Genomic DNA, 24,042 nt, shown 5'->3' on the forward strand with positions numbered 1-24,042 from the left:
AGATGTGAGCCTGTGAGTCGGTATTTATACCCATTCCGGTCTCAGTCCTTTTCCAAACCCTGCCTGACCCCAATTATTCTGTGTCCTTAGCTGAACTCGACGCGGAGCACACCCAGAAGGTCCTGGACATGGAGCAAACCCAGCAAATGAAGCTGAGGGAGCGGCAGAAGTTTTTTGAGGAAGCCTTCCAGCAGGACATGGAGCAGTACCTCTCCACAGGCTACCTGCAGACAGCAGAGAGGCGAGGCAAGTCAGGGAGCGGGGCCCGCGCTGTGTGTGGCTGGGGTGCTGCCTCCAGAGTGGGGCCGGGACAGAGGCTCAAAGGGGATGCGTCCTGCCGTCTCTGTCTTGCTGTTGCCTCTTCTTGTAGTTCTAGGCTTTTGTTGAAGATATCTAGAAAACATGGAATACATTTTTTTTAAAACATTAAAAAGACAAAACAAACATTAGCCATAATTTTGTAGCACAGAATCCCTAATCCCTATTACTATTTTAGGGTGATTCTCTCTGTGCGTGCCTATTTATATAGACTGTACACATATCTGGCTTTGTATCTAACTTTCCTTCATAGTGTATGGGGATCTTTCCCCTACATTATTAAAAATCCTTTGAAAGGGTATGTTTTAAAAGCGGCATCTTCATGGTCAGGACATATCCTCACAGTTTCCTAGTTGGACACTTAAGATTCTTTGCCTCTGTAAGTCGTGCTGTGATGTACATCTAGATGCATCTGTTGGTTCCCAAGAACACGCCGAGGGGCACAGGAGTTGGATTCCAGGCCCCTTCACCAGCCCCTCCTTCCCAGGACCTGGTGCCTGTGGAGGAGTGGTCTGGGCGGGCAGCTGACGTTTTCTCTCTGGCCAGCGCAGGAGCAGTGGGCAGTGTGTACAAGCATCCTGGGCTTCCCCGCTTACCTGCCCTCCGTCCTCCTGGAAGCCCCTGCTCCTCCCAGACCTCTGTGCTCATCCTTCCTCTTTTGCCTGGCCCCGGCCTTTGCTCTCCATACCCTGCCCCTCACGGAAGCCACCCCCAAGTTATCTGTCACCCTCCCTCTGTTCCTTCCTTCTCGATATGCTCCCCAAGGAGAGGTTAAAGAAATCAAAGAATGAGGAAGGAAAAGAATGTAGAGAAAACAGACTAATAGGCGTGACTTACAATGACCGAAGGATGCGTTACGTTGACAGTGCTTCTTAAACTGAGGTGGATGGTACAGATTTGAAGTTCAACTGCTTCATCTCTAGTCAGCTCGCCCTCTGTGTGTCCCACTGATGGAGAGTCTGTCTTCATCTGGGAAAGTCAGACTGCATGTTCCCTCAGAGTACGTTCGCTATTCAGTTTCTTTAGTGTTTGGTGCTGGTTATGGAGAGAGCCATCCCTGTTCACTCCAGGGATCTGTGTCATGTTGTGGGCAGCAGCTGAGAAGGACACCACCCTAGTCTGCTTGGGCTGCTATAACAAAACAACAGACTGGTAGCTTATACACAACAGGGCTGGAGGCTGGAAGTCTGTGGTCAAGCTGCTGGCTGATTTGGTTCCCAGTGAGAGGTCTGCAGCTTGTCCTTGCTTGACAGGGAGAGCTCCATCTCTGGTGCCTCTTCCTAGGAGGGCACTAACCCCATCCTCAGGGCCCCACCCTCATGACCTCTAGAATAATCACCTCCCAAAGGCCCACCTCCAGAAACCATCACACTGGGGGTTAGGGCTTCACCATAGGAATTTGGGCAGGTCGGGGGGCACCCAAACATTTAGTCCATAACACACACACCCTGGCAAATCTGACCCACAGATCTGAGCACAGTGAGGTGTTATGCCGAGAGGGCATGGGGAGGTGGGACAGTGAAGACAAGAGCAGTAGAGACTCTACTGCTTGTTCAGTTTAGTTCAGCAGACATCTCCTGAGCACCTGCTCAGTGCTCAGCAGAGGCAAAGAGAACACGAAAGTGCCTCTTAGGAGAGCCCATCCTCAGAGGATGAGGACACAGCAGAGGCTGCAGCTTCCGAAGTCCCTCTTTGTTGGCCGTGAGCCCGCTGAGACAGGGATGGGCTGTTACTGCCGGTCCTTGTGGCCAGCACAGCCCAGTGCTGGGCAAAGAGGAGGAAGGGCTCAGTCAAGACGTGTTGAACAGATAGCAATTAAGTATTAAGGAAAATGTCCTTCAAGTCTGAAAAAAGTGTTGGGCTCTTTTTTTTTCAAAGGTAAAAAAGAGAGCCACACGTACATTGCCAATATGTGTGGTTTTGAAAGCACTGAGGAAGAAAATTGGAGGCCTTGGGCTTTTCAGCCTCCTGCTTCAGCTGGAGCAGAAAAGATGTTCACAAATAACAAACAGGCCTCTCCACACAAGGCTGTCCAGGGCCATCCCTTAGGCTTCCCAGCCTGGGAGTCACACATCCCTTTCTTACAGCATATTCATCTCCAAGGATGAACATTCTTTCATTTAGAAGAATCCATCAAAATAAGAATCTCTACAGTGAACAAGGTATTTTACACTCATTCCACTAAATCAGAAATAGCAGTCTGAATTTTTCTCACTTTCCAAAGCATCCTTTTTTAGTTAAGACAAAGGCATGGAAAGTTTTATCCAGAAAATGATCTAAGGGTGAAGGGACATCTGTGCCCACTGGGATTGTCGTGAGGCTGGGAACCACAGTGGGGAGCCTCATGCACTTGAAGGGGAGCGAGGGCAGTGCCCACCGTGCTGAGGAGCAGTGGGGACCAGGGGCCCACGCATGCCCGGCAGCTCCAAGTGCCATTAGGACGTGATGAGGTGTTTTGTTAAGATCCTGACGCAGGTTTTCGCTTCCAACCGACAAGTCTCCCATTTTCTCAGAAAAACATCTGTTGCTTTCACTTTGTTGCTAAGCACCTGGGTGTCCTGACAGTGTGTAGTTAGTTGTGACCACATCCATCACCTTGAAGATGTCCTGTCTGTACCTGTGTGTTCCCACTGTTAGACCTTGAGTTCCTGGCATCTCTGCTGGGCTGGTAGTTCAGTCAAATCTTGTGTAGCCAGGGGTGCCCTCTGTGCCCTCAGACACTCTGACTCAGCCCCTGGGTGTCCCAGTGCCTGGGGAGGGCAGGAGGATGTTTGGGCTAGTGATAAACCCAGTAGGTCTGGGGTAGGGCCCAAGAATGTGCATTTCCCACAAGTTCCCAGGTGATGCCGAGGCTGCTGGTCTGGGGTCCACATCTTGAGAACCGCTTCTTTAGGGTACATAACTAGGAGAGTCATAGGACAAGCATATCTAAATGTACTGGATTCTGTCACAAATACCCACACCAGTTTACAATCTCCCGGAAGCTGTATGTGCACAGCTTTGTCAACACTTGGTAGTGTCAGATAGTTAAAATTTTTCACAAATTTATATGTATGAAATGATACTTTATTTTGGCTTTAATCTGCAGTTCCTTGATTGTCCATTTTTCTGCTGGTTGGTTATCTTCCTTTAGAGTCTTACACTCATGGTATCAGCCTTCTCTGATGATGTCTGGTGCAGATACCTTCTCTCAATCTGTGGCTTCTCTATTCTAGTGTGGCCTTTGCTAAATGTGTTTATTTTTAAGCTTTGCCCACTTTATTTTCTTGCTTATGGTTTGTACTTGTGTTTTGTCTAGGCAGTCCTTCCCTCCAAGTTATAAGGATACTCTGCTGTGTTTTATTCTAAAAGTTTCTATGTTTTCCATTTTATATATTTGGCCCGTTAAGTCCACCACCAGTTGGTTTTTGTGTGCATTGTGAGGTAAGGATCTGACTTTATTTCTTCACAGCAGGAACTGTCTGTCTCAGTACCAGTGTTCTCTCCACTGCTCAGGTGGTCTTCTGTCAGTTTCAGTACAACTGAGTCTTTTCTAGGCTTTTCTGTTCCAGTCTTCTGTTTGTCTGGCCTTGAGCCAAACCATACTATCTTAATTTTAATTCTTCATCAAGTAGTGGTTCTCAACCAGGGGCAACTTTGTCCCCTCGGGGACCCATGGCAATGTCTAGAGAGTTCTCTTTGTTGTGATTGAGGTTGGGGGTCTGTAAGTGTCCATTTCAAAAGGCTTCTAAATTGGCTTGTTCAGATGTTTCCTGTTAATACTCAATTTTGGATTTTGCTTAGTCATCAAAGAGGTACATTAGATCCTCATTTCCCCCATGATTATGGACTTGTTACCATTTTCCTTGTGATTCTTCCATATTTTGCTTTATAAAAAATAACCACAAAATATATAGTCACATAGAAATTCTGAATTACCTTCCTGGTGAATTGAACCATTAAAAAAATCACTAACCAGGGGCTTCCCTGGTGGTGCAGTGGTTAAGAATCTGCCTGCCAGTGCAGGGGACAGGGGTTCGAGCCCTGGTCCGGGAAGATCCCACATGCCGCGGAGCAACTAAGCCCGCGCGTGACAGCTACTGAGCCTGCGCTCTAGAGCCCACGGGCCACAACTACTGAAGCCCGTGTGCCTACAACCTGTGCTCTGCAACAAGAGAAGCCACTGCAGTGAGAAGCCTGCGCATGGCAACAAAGAGTAGCTCCCACTAGCTGCAACTAGAGAAAGCCTGCGCATGGCAACGAAGACCCAATGCAGCCAAAAATAAATAAAATTAACTAAAAAAAAAAAGGAACAAACTACTGATACATGCTGTAGTGTGGATAAACCTCCAAAAAAAAAAAAAAAACCACTAAGTGCTGTATTTTACCCCAATAATGCTTTTTTGTTTCCCCTTCACGTCTATGTTTTTTGATATTTATATAGCCATGTCAGCTTTCTTCAAGTTAATTACAAACAGAATAACTAGGTTTTATACTTATAGGAAATATTTTCAGGAAAATAGAAAGCACCAAATAAGATGATAGTAAAGAAGCCAGGCAGTCAGTGATCACAGCAAATGTAAATGAACCAAATTTGACACATAACATTATAAAACTGGCTTCGTTACCATCTTACTTGGTGCTTTCTGTTTTCCTGCAAGCGTTGCCTATGCCTTCAGTCCAATAATTTTTCTCCCCTCTTTAAGAGAATGGCACAGACAGAAAAAAAGGGAGACTGCTCCTTTCAAAACTGAAGTCAAAGCCAGGCTGAAACGCCACCAAAGGACTCCACAGTCACAAAGAAAACCTGAGTTTTCCCCACCTTCTCCCCCACAGGAGAGCAACCCCCAGAGGCACGAGCTTGGCCCCTGTGCACTCAGGTCCCCCTGACGGGTCAGCCTTGCAGGAGCCCCAGGGCAACACCACCCCGGTATCCCCGTGAAGTGGCCGTGATTCCTGCGTGGCCAAGGGCGACACTGATGGCACATGTCACCCGGCTCCTCTGCCTTGGATGTTGCCACCTTGAGTGGGATGTCTCAACTGTAACAAGCTTTACCTGCTTTAGTGCTGAGCCTTCATGATTTCTTGTGCCCAGAGACAATCAGATTCCCACCTTCCTGCCAGACACAACAGGGATCTGGCTCTCGTCAAGCCGCCTCTCCTGTCATTATCGTCCAGTCCTTCAATTCAGCTGGAGTAAATTCCCCGAATTTCATACTATTATGATTATTTTACTGAGTTTTATATATACTCACAGACTTACATGTCTTTTCCGTGCTCTTCGGCCTCCCTCCCGGGACCCGTGCCCTCTTCCCTCCTCCTGCGGTCGGACTTTGCTGAGAGCAGGCGTAGGCGGGAGTTGTATCGCACACTTGATCTAAAGAGAGGATATTTACCTCCCCTCTTTGAATTTATTACTCCGTCTTCTGATTCCCGTTGTTGAGCTGTAGGTCTAATTATTTCCTTATCTTCCCTAATCTGCTCTTTCTCTTTGATGTTCATCATTTCGCTGCAGTGGATTAGGTGAGGATTTCTTTCATCTGTCTTGCTTGGAATATATTTTGTTCCTAAATCCTGGGTGTCTGATCTTTCAGCAAATCTGGAAGATAATCAGCCTCTGTGAATACTGCTGGTCCCTGCAGTCTCCATGCTCATTTGGGAACTGTCGATACGTAAACTTCTGCATTTTCCATTTATCTCAAGCTCTTCCATACTTCCCACTTGTTTCGTTCACTAATTTTCTATTTGGCTCTCACCTCTTTAACTTGTGCCCGAAGTTTTAAATTTCAGTGATTTTTCCTATTTGGAAGTTATTTGGCTTTTTTTCAAATGGCTGATCTGATTTTTGACACCTTGTTCATTGTAAAATATTTAACGCCACTTTGGATTCTCGGGAAAAGATGCTAATAGTGTTTGTTTCTGCCGACCCTCATGCATAGCGACATGTGTACTGTAAATTCCAGATTGGATTGGATTTTGTGTTGAGTTTATATTCCTGTGAGACCCTGGGTTAAGGATGTGTCCACATCCAAAAATTTCTATTTGCTTGTGACAGGCAGCATCATGCCTGGGATGATTTAAGTTACCCAGCTTGCAGTTTTCTGGACCACAGAGGCAGTTTAAATATGAACGCCAGACCCCGGACGCACCCCTCACCGTGCCCAGGCTCAGACTTCTAGCCCTGCAGCATCTTTCTGCTGGTGGGCTGATTTTTTTTTTTTCCTAGTCTGTGCTTTCACTGCAGGGAGCTCTTGGTTGCAACTCGCCAGCTTGCAGATGCTCAAACTTTGCTGTTAAGATGAAGACTAGAGAAATGTGACAAGGGCAGAGAAGACTCCAAATGGAATTGTAGTAAAGCTGGGGGCAACCACAGCCAGAGGTGTCTGGCAGGAATGTGAGCCTCTCTGTGTCGGCGCCCACCTCCAAAGCCCAGAATTGTCTGATGCAGAAAGGGTTACCTTCAGCACTTGCAAGCAAGAGGGCTGGGGGTGAAAAGGAAAACTGCTGTGGCAGTTGTAAGAGGTAACGGTAACCAAGGTTAAGCTAGGATGGATTTAAAGTACCAAATTGGGACTTGTCAATAATACACTGCTCCAAAGTCTATTTTAAAAGTCTGGAGTAGCGGGAGATATTTTACACCTAGAAAACACAATGTGCTTTTAGCCTAACACAGTGGAAGCTCACCTTTTGAAGTGTTATTAAATGACAGAAGGTCTGACCTCTTCCTGTGCTGGTCTCCCCAGAGCCCATGGGCAGCATGTCATCCATGGAAGTCAATGTGGACCTGCTGGAGCAAATGGACCTGGTGGACATTTCTGACCAGGAGGCCCTGGACGTCTTCCTGAACTCCGGTGGCGAGGGGAACACTGTGCCATCCCCCGTCTCAGGTAGGGGTGACAAGCCTGCACACACTGAGTCACACCTAGCTCCATGAGTTCCCTGCACATGGAGAGCCGATACAGGGCGGTTCGGTTGCACACGGCGTGCACAGATCTTCTTGTCCCACTAACCCATTCCACACGCAGTCTGGCCTCACAGAAGTGGACAAATGACACACTGGCTGTCGTGGTCGTGAATTTCTCAACGACTCTCAGTGCTTTACCCAGACACCTTCAGTGAACAGGGAGCTTTCTTAAATTGTGTGTTCTTTCTCCTCTGGCTCGGAAGTTAATTAGAGTGGGGTTTCTGTGGCTAAGCACTAGAATCTGGGGGAGGTGGGAGCTCTCCTGTGTGGCTTCCCCCTCCCCCATTCGGCAGGTATTTATTTGATCTCTGCTGTGGGCAAGGCCAAGGTTTGTGTTCAGCACTCGGACTGTATTTTAAAAATTAGTTGCAGGGCTTCCCTGGTGGCGCAGTGGTTGAGAGTCCGCCTGCCGATGCAGGGGACACGGGTTCGTGCCCCGGTCCGGGAAGATCCCACATGCCGCGGAGCGGCTGGGCCCGTGAGCCATGGCCGCTGAGCCTGCGCGTCCGGAGCCTGTGCTCCACAACGGGAGAGGCCACAACAGTGAGAGGCCCGCGTACCGCAAAAAAAAAAAAAAAAAAAAAAAATTAGTTGCAACCTTGTGGGCACGTTACCTCCATTTAATGCCTTCCCGAAATTCCATGTTCATTCGGCACGTACTTACTGAGGCTTCGGCCCTATACCTGGACTCAACTTATTTCAAGTTTCGGACCATTCCTTCTGGGTGGGTGGTCTTCGTAGACGTCATTACAGAGAACGTGTTTAAGTTTCTTCCACGTACAAAAGAGGGAAAGGCCAGCCCTTCAGCAGCACCTGCCCCTTGGCTGGTGGCCCCACTCCATGGGCTACCGTCCTCACAATTGAGGCCCGGGGCTTCCTGTCCACGTGTGTCTCTAAGGTTTCCACAAAGCAGCTCCGTCCGTCTCCCCTTCCCGGGAACTGCGTGAGCAGTGCCGTCCCGGGGAGGGAGGCCCTTGTCCCGCCGAGAAGGCCGGCCCCTTCCCAGGGTCAGGAAGAGACTCCATCACCTGCGTATGGTTTTGATTCCTTTAAGAGGATCCACAAGGGTTTTTCCCCTAACGCCATTTCTTTGAATTACTTCAAAGGCTATAAAGAGGTAAATCTAGATTATCAAGGCTACCAGGAGCGCTCCTCAAAGAACTGCAGTGTTCGCAGTTTGGCCTTGAGCACAGTGCTTTATTGGATACTGGAAAGGGTTCGGGATTTTTCCATGTGTCACAGGTGGCAGAAGGGTCAGCTCGGGCCCTGGGCTGCCTCTGGCGTCACCCAGCTCAGCATTTTCTGGGGGCAGTTCCTGCACTGCCATGGGGCCTGGTTCTGCAGCCTGCAAGTCACAGGAACAGAGAACTCCCACCCGCTTTATACTCTATGCAAGTTCAAATGATCCTCTTCAGGGGCAGTTCTCAGATGGAGCACTTCTAGGACAGGCTCGCTTCTGCTTTATTTTGCAGGGCCTGAAGCGAGCCCCGGTCAGGACGAAGTTACTCTTCAGGTTCCACATGCCTCCCGAGCCACCCGGCCTTCCTCACCTGCACCCTGCACCGACCCGACTGCCCGGGACCCCAGCGAAGGGGGTGAGTCCCCCGTGGTCCAGTCTGACGAGGAGGGAGTGGAGGTGGACACCGCCCTTGCCACCTTACACACTGATGACAGTGACTCCTAAACCCGGGCGTCCGTGCTCCGGCCACCTTCAGAGGATGACACAGCTGTGCCCAGAGGCCCGCAGTGAAGGCAGGTGTATTTAGAGAGGCTCTCGATTTTTACACAGTTGCCAATAATGTGTGAGAAACTGACTGAAACAACAGCTACAATAAAGTTTGAGGACCACAAACACAGCCAGTTTGTACAGAAGGGCTGCTAAACACACATGTTCTGCAGGCCTCACAGTGCAGGCTAGGCCAGGAAATTGGGTGTCCACGCCGGCTTGGCACTGAATGGCAAAGCCCTTTACAGGCAGGAAACTGCTTCCTCTCAGCTCTTAACCAAGGTTGGGTTTTCATCTAATCGTTACAAAAATTATGAAGTCCAACAAGCACGGCCTACCTTAATAGAGCACACACCCGGGCCCAGAGGAAGAGAGAGAAACTGAAGCCAAGCCCACACGTCATCCCGCTCCTGGCGGGACCCCACTCCCCCCGCTCGCTCACAGCCCAGGGACGAGGGGCGGCTGCGGCCCTGCACCCTCGTGGCCACGCTGCCCGCTGGTCTCCAGGGGCCCCGCAGAAAATCAGGCAAATGGCAGCCGTTTGGTTTTTGTTCAGAGGGCATCCAGGCACCTGCCAGTGGAGGGAAAGTGGGATTAAATCTTTAGTGTTCACTCCACTCCCTGGCCAATGGGACAGACCCCCTCAGCCCGTTTATCAGAAAACATCTCATTTCATTCACTCTCTTCCACAAGACAAACAAGTGTCCAAAAAACTTTGTTTTTATTATTAAACCTTGTAGTACAAACCTGAAAAGTAAACAAAAAACTGGCAATAAACAACATGAAGTCTCCCCTCCCGGGGGAGGGGTCCAGAGCAGCGCTAATAAATTAAACGTCAGACCGTAAGCCGTAGGCAGAAGTTCACTGTCCAAGAGAGGGCAAGGCCATGAGAACCGGACAAGCACACTGGAAAACACGACTCTGCTCATGTCACTGTTAAATATTCCAACACAGTTCAGTCTTCTGCCAACGACAACCGACAAAGTGTCACAGGACGCTCCTGACAAGACAGCCCCACCGGCGAGCTCAGTGCAACACGGGCAGCTGCGGGATCGGTGAATCCAATTATGAAACAAAGAACAGCTTGTGAAAACAGTTTCCCTTTTTTATTCCACACGTACTGTACACACAACCGGAGAAGGGCAACAGCTACTCCATTATTATTTTTGTTGTTGTTGTTCAGTGATGTAAGCAGCACTTATAAATGTTACAAGAAAAACCCTGTAAGCATCCAATCCAACCGATGAAGAAACTGAAGTGTAAGGCTTTTCTTCATCTTGTCTTCTCACCCCTCCCCGCCCCCACCCAGAAAAAGGCTCAAGTATTTAAAACAATTTACAGGCGTATATACAAAAGGGACGGGATTTTTTTTTTTTTCTTTTTGTTACAACATGAAGAGAAAAAAATAGACCAGATGAGCGCAGATACATTTTCACATTCAAAAAGAACGGCAGACCTCCTAGTGGCTCTAGATGTGATCGCCAACAGAATGAGTTTAAAAAGAAAGATTAATGCTGACCTGTGAAGGTGTAAAACAACAAGCTGTGAGATGAAGACGGAATGTTAGAAAGATTGCACATCCATGACAAAGAAGCACTTAAGGGCTTCAATCACGTTTTTCCTTTTTTTTTTTTTTCTTAAGGATGCTATTGAAGGGTTTTTTGATAAAGTAGCCAACAGCACCAAAAAATAACAGAATGGATTTCCTAATGAAATCAGGCACAGGTTTCCCTCACGTGACCCCCTCCAAGGCAGGCAGTCTTTTTCTTCTCTTTCCTTTTTTTTTTCCTTAAACAGATGCATAGTGATGTGCTGGTAAAGAGAACCTCGTCACTCCGACCTCCTCATTTTGCCTATGGTTAGGAAACAACGTCCACCTTCAGCTGCCATAACCGCCCAAAGAAACAAAATGGGGATTCTCCGGTTTTAACAATTACAAACTCATCCTGCACATGACAGAAGAAAAGACAGCCAAAGTAAAGCCATTTCTTTCAAGTTGTGTGTGTGTGTGTGTGTGTGTGTGTGTGTGTGTGTGTCTCCTATCCCTTTTCCTCTCTAGAAAAAAATCTGCTCACATTACTGATGGTTTTAAATTTGTTCTCCAAACTTCACCCTCTTCAAAACTGGGTTAAAAAGCCTTTTTTTCCCCCAACAATTACAAAAAAACAAAACAAAAAAAACACAAACAAAAATCAAACAAAAAGGCTTTTGTCAGCCACAAGGGGCGATACAAATTAATAACAGCCCCTCAAGGGTTTTAAAACAGTGAATATACGGCAGTTTCAAAAATCTGACTGCAGTATCTAGGTATTCTAAGTACAAAAAAAGTTCAACAGTTTAATGCTAAAACAAAATTAGTTCTCTAAAACCAGAAGAAAATCTTCTTCAGAGCTAGTGCAAAGACAGCTTGTATCCTACAGCCAGTACTCCAAACTAGAATATAATAATTACAGAAAAATATCTATCCCCGGCCCACGGTGCTGGCGTCTTCACGAGGAGGAGGCAGCGGCGAGCCGGGAGGGTGGCACGTCCACCGTCGCTCTCTTGCGGGGCCCTCTTTTTGGTGTGGGTTTACCGAGACAGTTCTCAATGCTGCCGTTTTTACCAGATACCTTGCCACAGATCTGATTGACCAGGGTGATAATTTGTTCCTGTTTCGGGTTGAAAGGAAGACACAGGATTAGCCAACGGAAGAGCGTCGCCAGGACCCCCCAGGGAGTCACCTTCATCAAACCACGTCAGAGCGGCACAGAGGGGGGGTGGGGAGGGCTGGGTGGCCTTGGAAATCCGCCCCGAGGTTCCTGGGTGCGGCGGCCTGGGAGCTGGTTAGGACAACAACTTCCCCGAGGTCCCCTGGCCAGGCACCTCAACGAAACACTCCTCCTAGGGGAGAAACCTGCCTTTTCTCACCTGGAAGCCAAGGAAACGGTATGCCAAGTCCCTTCCTGATGGGCAGCTTCCTAACCCCACTTCCCCCTCCAGGGAGCCCAGGAGTGCCCCCTGGTGGCTGTAAAGTCAAACGTTCACGAGCTGAAAGCCCTGAAATACCTGCAGCCCCCAAACCAGAGTAAGTGTGGGGCTGTTTCCTTAGAGCTGCTTTCCCGTCTTGTCTGTACCTTCACCCGTGTCCACGAGGTCCCTCGCCGCCGAGACAACACAGCAGCAGGCTTCCTGCTGCCGCCCCCTGGGCACCTCCTCGGGGCTGAGAGGCTGCCCGGGGCCCCAGCAGGAAGGGGAGGCCTGAGGGCCCCGTGCCTCTCACCTGGCTCCCTGCACGGTGACACATGCCTGGGGGCTGCCTGGTGCGCTCTCTGGCTACTCTGAAGCCTACTTAACCTGCGCTTGCAGATGAATACAAACACGTGTCTATAAATGTTCCTCATTCCCTCCGCCGCGAAGGGGAGAGAACGCAACAAGAGAACCATCTATCTGTTGGCGTCAAAAATACATGCGTAACTTTAACACAACTCGAAACAATCCAGTTTTAAGAGAAACCACGGGGAGGAGTATTAAAAGGGCCCATGTTCTGACATACACGGCAGAGCACCTGCTGGAGCCAGGGACAGACGGACCAGGAGGACATGGGGACAGCACGCCACTCCTTCACTCAAGCCGGAGGGTCGGCCTAGTCTGGGCCCAGGCCTGCTCCCAGGCACTGCAGACATCCTCGGGCCACTTAAAGCACTTCCGATACACATGCTAATGAAGAACAAACAGATGAGCTTCATCAAAGCCCAGTTACCCGCAGCCAAAGCCACCTGGGCAGCAGGGGGGTCCCAGGAGGCAGCCACCCGCCCGCACCTGTGGGACCGAACGGCTGGACAGAGGGGGCCTGAGTGCTGGGCACCGGGGCTCAGACCAGAGCTGTGCTCCCAGAAGCCAGTCCTGAGATCCAACCCAGAGCTGGGAATTCCCCAATTAAAAAGCAAAGTACAGTTCAGCTCAACAGGGAACGGACTTGTGCTTTTCATTTACTAAAACAGGCCACTGGCAAAGTAGGAGGCTTAGCAGAACCTTTTCTCTCCCCTATGCGTGAGGACCAATGATGAAGCTTCAGACCGACAGACCCTGCTACAGATGTGATTCTTTTCCAGGATGTTGGTCACATCAAGACACCTAGCTCCAAGATGGGCTGGAGGTGGAAACTAACCCACGTTTTGTCGAGCTTCAGAATCATCTCGAGAAGCCCCAGCGCCGCCGGCTGTACCCTGCGAGTTGCCAGAGATGCTCTGACTCAGACACGAGGGTTTATTTTTAACCGTGTTCTGACATTTGCTGTTCAAGTGAAGAAGCAGGGAGGGGAAAGTGGTTATTGCCTTCGCTGAACACGCTCTTTGAAAACAAAGACGACGCAAAGAGATCTGTTCTCAGCTTTCCAATCTTACAATTTAGCCAGAGGCTTCTGATCAAGTCTGACCGCAGCCTGAGTCCCCACGGGTGCCTCCATCGCCTCCCGGGGCACCCGGCCCGGCCCTGCCCGGGGCTGCCACGTGTGATGGCCGGATGAGGCCGCCTGACGTGGGACTGGCCGCCCCAGGTTTCCAGGGCAGTGGGGATGGGGGAGCCAGCAGGTTCCACCCTCAGAAAGGGACTCCCAGCTGGACACCACAGGGAGGAGGACGCTTCTCTGGAAGAGGGCGGGCCAGGAGGGGCAACGGGGTCCCCAGAGCAGTCTCCCAAGGTGACACCCCAAAAAGGGCCACGTGTCTCCGGAGCTGCGAGCTTGTACCTGGAAACGCAATCGCAGAGCAGCCTAGAAGCACGTAAAACACACGTGACGAGACGAGACAGGCTGCTCTGGAAGCGGAGCCCTGGGTGCTCCGTGGCGGCTGAAGAAGCGCCCTCCCCATGGGGGCACCTAACGGGCAGTGGAGACCAGCCAACACAGAAAGCACCTCACACGGACCTGCCTCTGGGGATGGCTGCGGTTTTCACAGAGGGTGGAACTGGGATTTATTCAGAAGTTGAAGCCTTCAGGAGCAAACAGTGAAAGGCTCCGTGTCTGCCGAGGCCCCGGGGTGCGGACAAGGGTGCGGGTGCTCCCAGGGCCGCCCCCTCGGGCGCTCCCCGCAGCTCAGCAAGTGGCCGCAGGCTCTGAAGTTCACCACGCGCGGACCCACAGCAGAACCGCTGGCAGCTGTGGGGGAGGGACGCCGACTCGGGCAGGCGGGCATGGCGGTTGGCACTTCGTGTCCCAGAGACCCCGCGGGGCCGGGGCCAGGAAGGCTTCTCAGGCCGAGTCCCGGGGCCCCAGGGTCGGGGCTGCTCTGAGGACACGGAGACCAGATGGACGCAGCCGCGAGGCCCCTGAAGCGGCCCTCGGCCTGGAGCAAAGGGGAGCCCTGGCTTGGCCCTGCCAACTTCGGTCTCAGTCTGTCCCGCGCTGTCCCCTCAGGATCTGGGCCCCGACTCAGGATCTGGGCCCCGACTGGAGGTGATGGCACAGTCCCCTCCAGACAATGGGGCACCCACGCCCCGAAACCGAACTCCTTATGAACCAAGGCACCGAGGCCAGGAGGGAAAGCAGAGCTGAGCGTGCTGCGGACGCGCTCGCTGGGGCACAACAAAGCGCGGACAAGGACAAAAATCCCTGCAGCCTCCACTCCTGGTTTCTCCAGGCCAGTGGAACTCAAGCCGGACCTGCCCACTCCCCCATCCTGGCACGAGGAGCTACCTTCCCAGCACGTCAGGCACCGTCCAGCCAGAAGGTGCCTGGAACCAGGCCGGCTGCACGCGGTCACGATGAGAGCTGTGACACGGACCACGTGGGCAGGGGGCCGTTGCCACCCCGCGAGGCACTGACCTCGTCGTAGCGGTACATGAGCTTCAGGCCACGGCAGGACTTCTGCTTCTCCACGTGGCGCAGGGCACACTCCAGACAGAAGACCACATTCTCGTTCTCCTGCACGACCTGCGGGACGAGAGGCACCCGGGGCTGAGGGGACTCGGGGGTGGGGGACAGGGGGGTGTCCCGGGAGCAGAGTGTGGGAGGCCACCGCCCAGGCCAGGGGCATCTGTGACCCAGAGACACGGGATACTGACGAGAACACCAACAAGTCACTGGGACCGGGATCGTCCACCAGGAAACAAGTAAGTGACCATCTCTGAGCTGCACCCAAAGGCTTCGAGGGCCCTCTTGCCTCCTGTGCACTTTCCCGCCAGGGGGTCTGAGCGCAACGGGCTGGTGGCCAGGGGCTGAGGGTTCTGAGGACTGCTGAGACTTCTGGTTCAAAAACTACACTGGTACAAAAGGTGCCAGAATGGCCACACCCTGGACACTTCGGCAACAACGCGTGTTTCCCCTGCTCTTGGGCGGCTCGGTTGGTCCAGCTGGTTTACACCACCTCGGGAGGCGGCACCTCTGTCCACACTCCAGCCAGCACGGTTCCTGATCCTTGCCACGCGAGCCTGAACCTCCAGTGCCCGGAGGATGCGCTGGCACCAGGGATGGGCCGAGGCCCCGCAGATGCTCAGAGCTGTGTGTGGGGGGCATCCCTCACCCCAACCCTGACTCCCTGTCCTGGTCTCACTCAGTGTAAACAATGCGAAAATGCTGCCTTGACACACCAGATGCAAGAGCATCACAGGTTTTTCTTAAGGATTCAATGGGAAGACCTAGGTTTCTTATCTTCATTGTTGCTAAGCAAAGACAAGAAAACAAGCTGGGGACTTCCCTGGTGGCACAGTGGTTGGGAATCTGCCTGCCGGTGCAGGGGACATGGGTTCAAGCCCTGGTCCGGGAAGATCCCACATGCCGCGGAGCAACTAAGCCCGTGCGCCACAACTACTGAAGCCCACACGCCTAGAGCCTGTGCTCCGCAACAACAGAAGCCTGCGCACCGCAATGAAGAAGAGTAGTCCCCGCTCACCGCAACTAGAGAAAGCCCGAGCACAGCAACAGAGACCCAATGCAGCCAAAAATAAATAAATAAATAAAAGTAAATAAATTTATAAAAAAATAAAAAAAATAAGCTGTAGGAATAAGGAAATGACACTTATTGGCACAAACACATCACCCGGGGCTGAGGACAGGAACAGACATAAATACGAAACAGTGAACAAAAACATATAAACCCCTTAGTACCTAAGCAATGAAAAGCATATATAAATAAAACCTCAGTTTTTACCTATGTATTCAGGATATGTGCTTTTTAAAATAACATTCTGGCTAAGAAATCCTGGTGACAACTCTCAAGGTACAGCTTTCAGAGGGAGAGCCTAAAAATGAGCCCACACCCTGCCGTCTTTGGAGCCCACAGGAAAGGACCAGGGCCACATGAGGTCACAACAGAGTCACCCAGGCTCATGGGAAATACACGATGACTGTTTCCCACGAGAATAACTCCATTCTAATGCAAGAGGAACGGACACAGAACTATGTGGCTTTTATGAGCGATGGTCACAAAACATTTTTAAGATCTGTGGAAATTCTTATGACTTGTTTGTTTTAAAGACAGCACGGTTCTTGATGGTATCCTTTAAAAAGCCTCTGGGAAAAGAAAGCTAGATAGAAGAAAATATGTGAAGTGGGATGCGTGGTTGTTATGGACTGAATTATTACCCCCCTCCCCAAATTCAGACATTGAAGCCCTAACCCTCAGGAACTCCGGAGGTGACTTATTGGGAGACAGAGCCTTCAAAGACATAATCAGGGAAACTGAGGTCATAAGGGTGGGTTCTAGTCCAATATGACTTACATCCTTTTAACAACAAGAGATTTACACACAAAAGCACACAGAGGAAAGGCCCTGTGAGTCCACAGGGCAAAGTGACCGTCTACGATCCAAGGAGAGGCCTCCGAGGAAGCCAACCCTGATGACACATTGATCTTGGACTTCCAGCTTCTAGAACTATGAAAAAAGGGACTTCTGTTGCTCAAGGCAGCAGTTGGTGGTGCTCTGATATGGCAGCCCTAGCCAACGATTACAGTATTCCTCTCATTATTTCTCAGTGCTCTGACGTCTCACGTGTGACAAAGGGCATCTGGCTCAGCGGGAGTGGCCACGTAGTCCCCTCTTTGCAGGGCAGCCAGAGGGGTGCCGGGGACGCCTGGCGAGGGGGTGAGACGGCATCACAGTCACGCGGCACGTGGCCAGGAGGCCAAGAGTCAGACCTGGGACGCGCCTGCCACCCTGCACCTCGGTGGCCACGTGGGGCTGCTGGGGATGCACGAGTGGGACATCGTGCTGGGCGTGGGGCGGGCACTTACTACCTAGGCTTCTCTCTCGGGAGGGGGATTCTGCACAGGCGGGGAGAGGGCAATGGCACCGGCTGAGGCCACAGCAGCGGGGGGCTTTCCTGCGTCTACAGAGACCTGTGTCAGGGCAGCTGCCCACGGGAGGCGAGAGGCGGGTCTGCACCGTCCAGCTGGCCGTCCAGCAAGGCTTCTGGATGGGGTCGCCTCTGGCCTGGGATGGGCTCGGCATAGGGACGCTAAGCATGTAACATAGCCCCAGGCTGGGCTGGATCAGCCCCTCAAGGAGGCTGCAGGAGCGACCAAGAAGGAAGGCAGACGGGCTGGACTGTGGCAGCTCAGGAGGCTGCCTTCCAGCCAGGACCAGACAGGGGGAGGCTGGAGATAGGAGGTGCTACTTTAACCAGACAGATTTCAGAGTCCACGGGGCAGCAAGATAAGTCACAGGGCTGAGGAGAAGCTAAAAGAGACAAGGAAAGAGATGGGGCGGGGGGGCGGGCACACGTCTCCACAGGGCAGCTGCTTGAGGGAGGATGGGCAGGGGGCAGAGAAAGGCAGAGCTGGGGGTCAGGGAGATGGAGCAGCGGCCCCGAGGGAGGCATGGGCTCACCATGGACAGGTAGCACAGGTGCTGACAGATCTGACACCTCCTCTCCGAGGTCTCCAGCTGCAGCCACTTCCGAGGCTTTTTCTTCCCGTCGGGTGCGGCACTGCTGCCCTCGTGGCTGCCATAGCGGGCGGAGGAGTGGAGGCCGGCCTCGAACAGCTGCCGCCGCTGCCGCAACTCCGTGTCCCTGTCCAGACACACGAGGCTCAGGGTGCCGAGCGGCTGGGCCGCGGGACCTCGGGGCCCAGCTTCCCCACCTGGGGCCTGCGTCCAAAGTCGAAAGGTCAGACCACCCCCTCAAGGGCTCTCGGATGGCCGGGCCCTGCCTGCGGTGAACCTGGGGCAAAGCGCCCAGTGCCAGCCAGGGTGCGCCCAGGCCAAGGACAGATGTGACAAACTATCTGCCGACGTCGGAATCAGAGGGTCGACAAGCGTGTGCAGATCGTGTGCTGTCCACCAGCTCCGCTGAGCCTCTGCAGGTCACATGGGAAGCCAGGCAAACGGTCACTTCAATTCCTGCCCCGTCTGCTCCTTCCCAGGGCCCTTCCTCGATGGCAAGGGGCACCAAGGACCCGTGAGGCCAGGGGTTCAGCAGCCACCTCCTGTCCATTTCCACAAAGAGGGTGCACCTCCTGCAGCATCGGCACCCCGAAGTCTTCGCCCGCTGGCCAAGCCCCAGGCGGGCCCTGCAGCTCCGAGCTGGTGGCCGGCGGTCTCCCACAGAGGACGGGCCGCACCCCCATCCCGCCTGGCCTGGGCCCCGGGGGTCCTGTGTTACCTGAGCTCGTCCAGAAGGGCTGAGATGGTACTGAGAGTGGGACCGTTTTCCTTTTTCGCTTCCGCTTGTGCGATCTGGTAGAGTAACTTCTCCATGGAGAATGGCTTAGCTATGTGGCGACGCTTCATCTCCTGCAAGGGGCAGTCACGTCCCTTTAGGGCAGAATTTTCAATGCTAGGCAGCTGTCAAGGGCTTTCTTTACTGGGGAGGGGTCGCTATCTGAATTTTCAAATGTTGAATTCCACCTGGATTCAAAGCAATTGAAAACTGTACGACAATCGTGTCTCCCTGGAGAAAGACACCAGACACCAGGTACTTGTGGCTCCGCCAGTCGAGAACAGTGTTTGCCTTAAACACCTTCAGTACTGACCTCCCAGTACCGCCGTGGGTCAGTAACAGAGCTCGACGACTTTCACGATACAGTCAACCTCTAACAGCTCTCCCTCCCTAAAAAAAACTCTCAGCCAACTCAGGTTTCCAAGACTCACTTTGAAATTAAACATTATCTACACACAGACACACGCACAGGGACGCGTGCCAAGGGCCGCCTGCCTACCTTGGCCGTCTCGAAGCCCATACTCGTCCACTGGGTGGTGGCGAAGTGCACGGTCTCAGAGACGCTGTAGCCGCAACACACTTTGGACACAAAGGATCCCGGGAAGCAGACGACGAACTGGCCGCTCTGCTGCACCGTCCTGTGCACCTTGATCCCCTCCCGGCACAGCACCTCCGGGGAGATCTGTGGAGACGAGGGCTGAGCCGCACGCCCACAAAGGGCCGCCCTCCTGGGTGCCTCCCTCCCACCGTCCGGAGCTCTTTGCGCGACAGCCTGCCAGCACACCTGCCCTCCAGACAGGGCATCGGGGCTTAAGCCTGCTCCAGACACAGATTACGTTTTGTATGAAAGACGTTTTGTTTCTCCTTTAGAAAATAAAGAGACGTAACTCCTAAACAAAGGAGGAGGAAGTTCTAAACTGATATAGGCCCAAGAGTGACGATTCAGGCAAAGGCGTGGCCGCTGTGTCCCCACAGGCACTGACCAGGTTGGACCAGGATCCGTGTGCACAGCACAGGGGCTGCGGGCCCCCCCCACCCCGGAGGGGCTGCTGCTTACCTTCTCCGAGCCAAACCCAGAGTGAGGCGGGCCCGGAGCAAAAGGAGACCCAGGCAGGGTCAGCGGAGGCCAGAAAAGCCGTGAGCTCAGGTCGCCAGAACATAATTCTAGGCTAAAGAGGCTCCCGGCAGCTCAGCAGGCTCATGACCGTCTGAAAATAGGGTCAGCAGCCGCTGTGCTCATCCCTGAGTGATCCTGACCAGAGGCCCAGGTGGCCCAGTTGTCTAGCTGCCCAGCCCAGCCCAGTCGCCATTTACAAAGAAAAAAAAAACCACCAGGCCCGGAATAGAGTCAGAAGTCCCCACGAGCATGAGCCCCGTGTCCTGGGCCATCAATCAGAGGAACGCACTTTAGTTTGGTTTTCATAAGAGAGGACGTTTTGCTTATGCTGGATCCCTGGAGGATTTAGCTTTCATTGTCCTCTTTCCCTTTGAGGGGCAGGTCGACAAAGAGGGTGAGTTAATAAAACAACTGCGTCGGCCACGCCACCTGACGCAACCCCAGCCTCCACCACCGTCGTGGCCCCCGTACCATGACGTTGCTCTCGAGCATCTGCAGGCCGGGGGTGCCGTTGGCTTGCAGCAGGGTGTGCACCACGTCCTCGAGCTTGTTCTCCTCCTCAGCAGGAATGCAATACCTGGGTGGTTTGGAATCAGGGCAGAAGGAGTTGACAAGGACCCTCTGCCCGGGAGCCCATCCTCCACGCTCCCTCGGGGATGAGCAAACAGCAGCCTGGAAACTGGCCCTGGGCGCCGGAGGGGAGGTGGGCCCGCTCGTAAGCGTCCCCAGGGTCTCTCCTCCCAGGGCAGCTCTGCGGCCACTCCAGCAGACAAACACGCTCCTCTTTTCTATGCAGATCTGACCTATGCGTGAGCCAAAAAGCCTTCAAACCAAAAGCAGATGTTTCAGAGCCGCTCTAAATCAGACCCAGACACATCTGCACTCACAAGCCTCTCGTGAGCTTCCCAAGCTGCGACTCATCGCTGGGCTGGCACCTGACGCTTTTCTGTAGCAGACAGAGGACGCTGCAGGACTAGGATTCGGTGTGGAATACACAAGAGACACGCAGCACGGCCAATGCCACAAGGGCCTGCGTCAGGTGAAGGGAGCGGCCACACACGGGCTGGGGCTCAGACAACACGGACCCCGCTGGCTGGAGCCAAGGAGCCCAGGAAGATGGTGGGAGAAAACACGGCCTGAACTCAACCAGAAGAACCTGGACCCTCAGTGTGATCCCAGGGATCAGAATGGGAACCGCCACTTGTGTCCCAGGAGGACCCAGCAGGGACACACCTGCCACCTACAGCTCCTGAGATACTGGTGCAGGTGGTCAGCATGCAAGGCAGGCACGTGCAGCCTCCTCAAGGCCCCCTCCTCTGGGACCTCCCAACCCCGCCATCCACAGGCTTCGGTGGGACATCTAACGCCCCCGGAGCCGTGTGACAGGTCTTCAGGCTGCCCAGGCCTGGTGGGGAGGGCACCTGTGACGCATCCCTGGAGGTGAGGGATCAAGTCCTGACTTCCGCTGCTGAGAGGATGCACTCACCACATCCAGGGCTCTTTTCCTTTAAGTGCTTGTTATTTCAATGCCAACATATTCTGTTACGGATTTGTGATTCAAATCCAGGGTTTCTAACCTCAATCACATGTTTTAAGAAAAACCACACACCATGAAGTTCTCTGATCCTAGCCGGCCGCCTCTCTCCTCCCCATCGGCGCGGTTCCAGGGATTAGTCCTCACACAGCCCACGGAACCTAGGGTCTCCCTGTCTCTCACTCAACGGCCAAGCAGAACAACGACCACCGGGGCCACGAACTTTCACCCCATCACCCTGTGGGGGCGTGGGCCATGTCACTCCACTTTCTGATGAGGAACCAGGGTCTGGTGGGGCCCGTCACAGGCCTGCATGGGACCCTGTGACTCTCAACCCAGCCCGGCCGGTGCTGCCCGGCCGCGTCTCCGTGGGGAACGGCGCTGAGGGCTCAGTGGCTCCTGGAGGAGGGCACGCACACCCACAGCGTCCATGCAGCCGGCCGCCCTGCGCGGGACCGTCCGGCTGTCCACCCTCAGCTCTGCCCGAGACCCCAGCCCCACCGCAGATCAACCACAGGGCCTGCCCACCTCTAAACCGACCGCCACTCGCCCTGACGCAGCCGGAAGGCAGGGCGAGTCGTGATGGCCAGACTGCTGCCGACACTGGCTCCTTGGAGGGAGAACATTAGTTCTAAGACTTTGTTTGTTTTAATAAATGATGCTAATCATCCCATTAGGACAATAAACACAGTGTGGAATGGATGCGGTGCCGGAAGCCCGTGAGACGACAAGACATCTGATTATTTGCAGTGATTTCATTTCCCCTCTGCCATCATAAACAAAGGAGCTGCAGAGCCATCTCGGGTCAGGGCTGGTGAGCCTGACAGTTAAGGATCACGCCTGGGAAGCGGGCACAAGGCTTCCTGGGAAACAGACAAACCCGTGCATCTCCCACGGCAGGAACTCCACTTCCAGTAAGACCTGCTCTCCCTCTGCAGTCGGTGGACTGGGCACCGCTCCCGGGCAGCTTTCTGCTGTACTCTGTTTCTGACCCTGCTATGAAACGAACGCCTGGAAATCAACCACCACCAGGGGAAAACCTCACAGAAGGAAACCCCCCTATTAGCAGGCGATGAGCCTCACCTGAGCCAATTAAAATATTCTCCACCAGCTCGACTTCCAACACAGCTCCCCAGGCTGACATGACAGGGAACACGGGACAAACTCGCAAAGTCAGTCCTCCAAGGCTGTCAGCCATCGGTGAGCGCGAGGCGGCATCAGGAGGCCGGGGCCGGGGTACTCACCAAATGCAGTCAGCACCAGTGTGTAAGTAGTCAATGTAGGGAAGGTGGTTTTGGTCTCGAGACCAGCATGAGGTAGAAAAGACCATGCCAATATTTAGCCAGGGAATTGTCACTCCTAGAACAAAGGGGACAGGGCAGGATGAAGACCAGTGTCTCAGGGTGACAGCAAGAGGAACTGCATCTTCTCCCCAAACAAGAGAAAGGAAGAAATAGGATTCAAAACCAGCCAAAACCCAGTGAGACGAAGGGACTTGCTCTTTCCTGCTTCTTACACAGAAACCAAGATCACGACACAAAACAGTAGCGGGGGCTTCCCTGGTGGCGCAGTGGTTGAGCGTCCGCCTGCCGATTCAGAGGACACGGGTTCGTTCCCCGGTTCGGGAAGATCCCACGTGCCGCGGAGCGGCTGGGCTCGTGAGCCGTGGCTGCTGAGCCTGCGCGTCCGGAGCCTGTGCTCCGCAACGGGAGAGACCACAGCAGTGAGAGGCCCGCGTACCGCAAAAAAAAAAAAAAAAAAACAGTAGCGGAAGAGCATCTTAACTAGTGACTTAAGGCAGGAGGCAAGATGCCCAAGGAACACGACCACGACTGTTGCGACTGGCCACCAGCCAGGAAGCGGGGCCCCTTTGTTCGGGGGTAACCCCTCCCCCCCAGCGTGGGGTCACCCACGCCGGTCACCTCCTCCAGGGGCCCCTTCTTCCCGCAACACCCAGGACAACTGGTTTCCCTCCCGGCTGTGGGGCAGTAGCCCCACGGAGGCGGAACGTTAGCTCTGAAATTGGCCAAGGTGGAAAGCTGGCCATTACGCATCTGCCCAGCTGCTAGATCTGCGATTTGGTTTACCTTTCTGCATTTTTACTGACTTCAGCCATGATGCTGACCCCTCTCTCTTCTCTAACAATCCCAGTTCTCTCTACGCGCCGTGCGCCGCAGTCCCCTCCCCTCCAGCTTTCGACGGGGCGAGCTGGGTCCACAGCCACCCGAGGCAGGCTTACCAGGCACAGCACCAAGGTGACGCAGGATGGAGCCTGTGTTATTGGGGAGGACGGTGAGGTTCCATCCGTGTCTGCAGAGGAAAGTACAGGGGCGTCACGGACGGGCGTGGAGGGGCACCGTCCAGTCCCCAGGACACGGGCAGGAGCGTCCGACGTTACCTTGAAAACGGTTCTGATTTTCCCACTGGGAAGCCGCTGCCGTGGGTGTTGGTGTCCACTTTGCCGCAGTGCACGGCCACGTGGCAGTCCTTCTCCTCCACGAGCCTCCAGTACTCTTGCTGCGGGGAGAGGGAGGGCCGTCAGCACCACCTTGCTGCCCGTGGCCGCGGGGCCCAGCTCAACTCAATGACGCGAGACGAAGGGACCATCTTCGCCTAGAGCGATGGCCACTAGGGAGCAGGGGGACAGGGCTGCAGACAGACAACCGCACGCCCACGGTCACGGCAGCCACGTCCGTAGTGGACGACTGGATAAACACAAGGTACAACATCCACGGAATATGACTCAGCCTCAAAAAGGAGGGCAACTC

At 53.4% G+C, this 24,042-nt stretch overlaps 2 protein-coding genes across 5 annotated transcripts in view; one reads left to right on the forward strand and one right to left on the reverse strand.

Annotated features, from left to right (window-relative positions):
* Positions 1–9,117, forward strand: part of DTNBP1 (dystrobrevin binding protein 1) — a gene marked incomplete at its 5' end in the record, with an annotated part of 119,778 nt that extends 110,661 nt beyond the window's left edge. For all 3 annotated transcript variants that reach the window (XM_079713515.1, XM_079713516.1, XM_079713517.1), the window contains 3 exons: positions 91–246; positions 7,041–7,184; positions 8,734–9,117. In XM_079713515.1, coding sequence (XP_079569641.1) covers positions 91–246; positions 7,041–7,184; positions 8,734–8,945 — 512 coding nt within the window. In that variant the 3' untranslated portion in view covers positions 8,946–9,117. The remainder of the gene's footprint in view (positions 1–90; positions 247–7,040; positions 7,185–8,733) is intronic.
* Positions 9,118–11,476: 2,359 nt separating this feature from the next.
* JARID2 (jumonji and AT-rich interaction domain containing 2) overlaps positions 11,477–24,042 on the reverse strand; it is a gene marked incomplete at both ends in the record, with an annotated part of 243,284 nt that continues 230,718 nt past the window's right edge. For both annotated transcript variants that reach the window (XM_079713196.1, XM_079713195.1), the window contains 9 exons: positions 11,477–11,638; positions 14,791–14,898; positions 17,792–17,975; positions 18,567–18,697; positions 19,123–19,305; positions 20,212–20,317; positions 22,519–22,633; positions 23,514–23,584; positions 23,673–23,791. In XM_079713196.1, coding sequence (XP_079569322.1) covers positions 11,477–11,638; positions 14,791–14,898; positions 17,792–17,975; positions 18,567–18,697; positions 19,123–19,305; positions 20,212–20,317; positions 22,519–22,633; positions 23,514–23,584; positions 23,673–23,791 — 1,179 coding nt within the window. The remainder of the gene's footprint in view (positions 11,639–14,790; positions 14,899–17,791; positions 17,976–18,566; positions 18,698–19,122; positions 19,306–20,211; positions 20,318–22,518; positions 22,634–23,513; positions 23,585–23,672; positions 23,792–24,042) is intronic.

The sequence above is a fragment of the Hyperoodon ampullatus genome, assembly GCF_949752795.1.
Source record: "Hyperoodon ampullatus genome assembly, chromosome: 10".
In the NCBI taxonomy this organism is placed as follows: Eukaryota; Metazoa; Chordata; class Mammalia; order Artiodactyla; family Ziphiidae; genus Hyperoodon; species Hyperoodon ampullatus.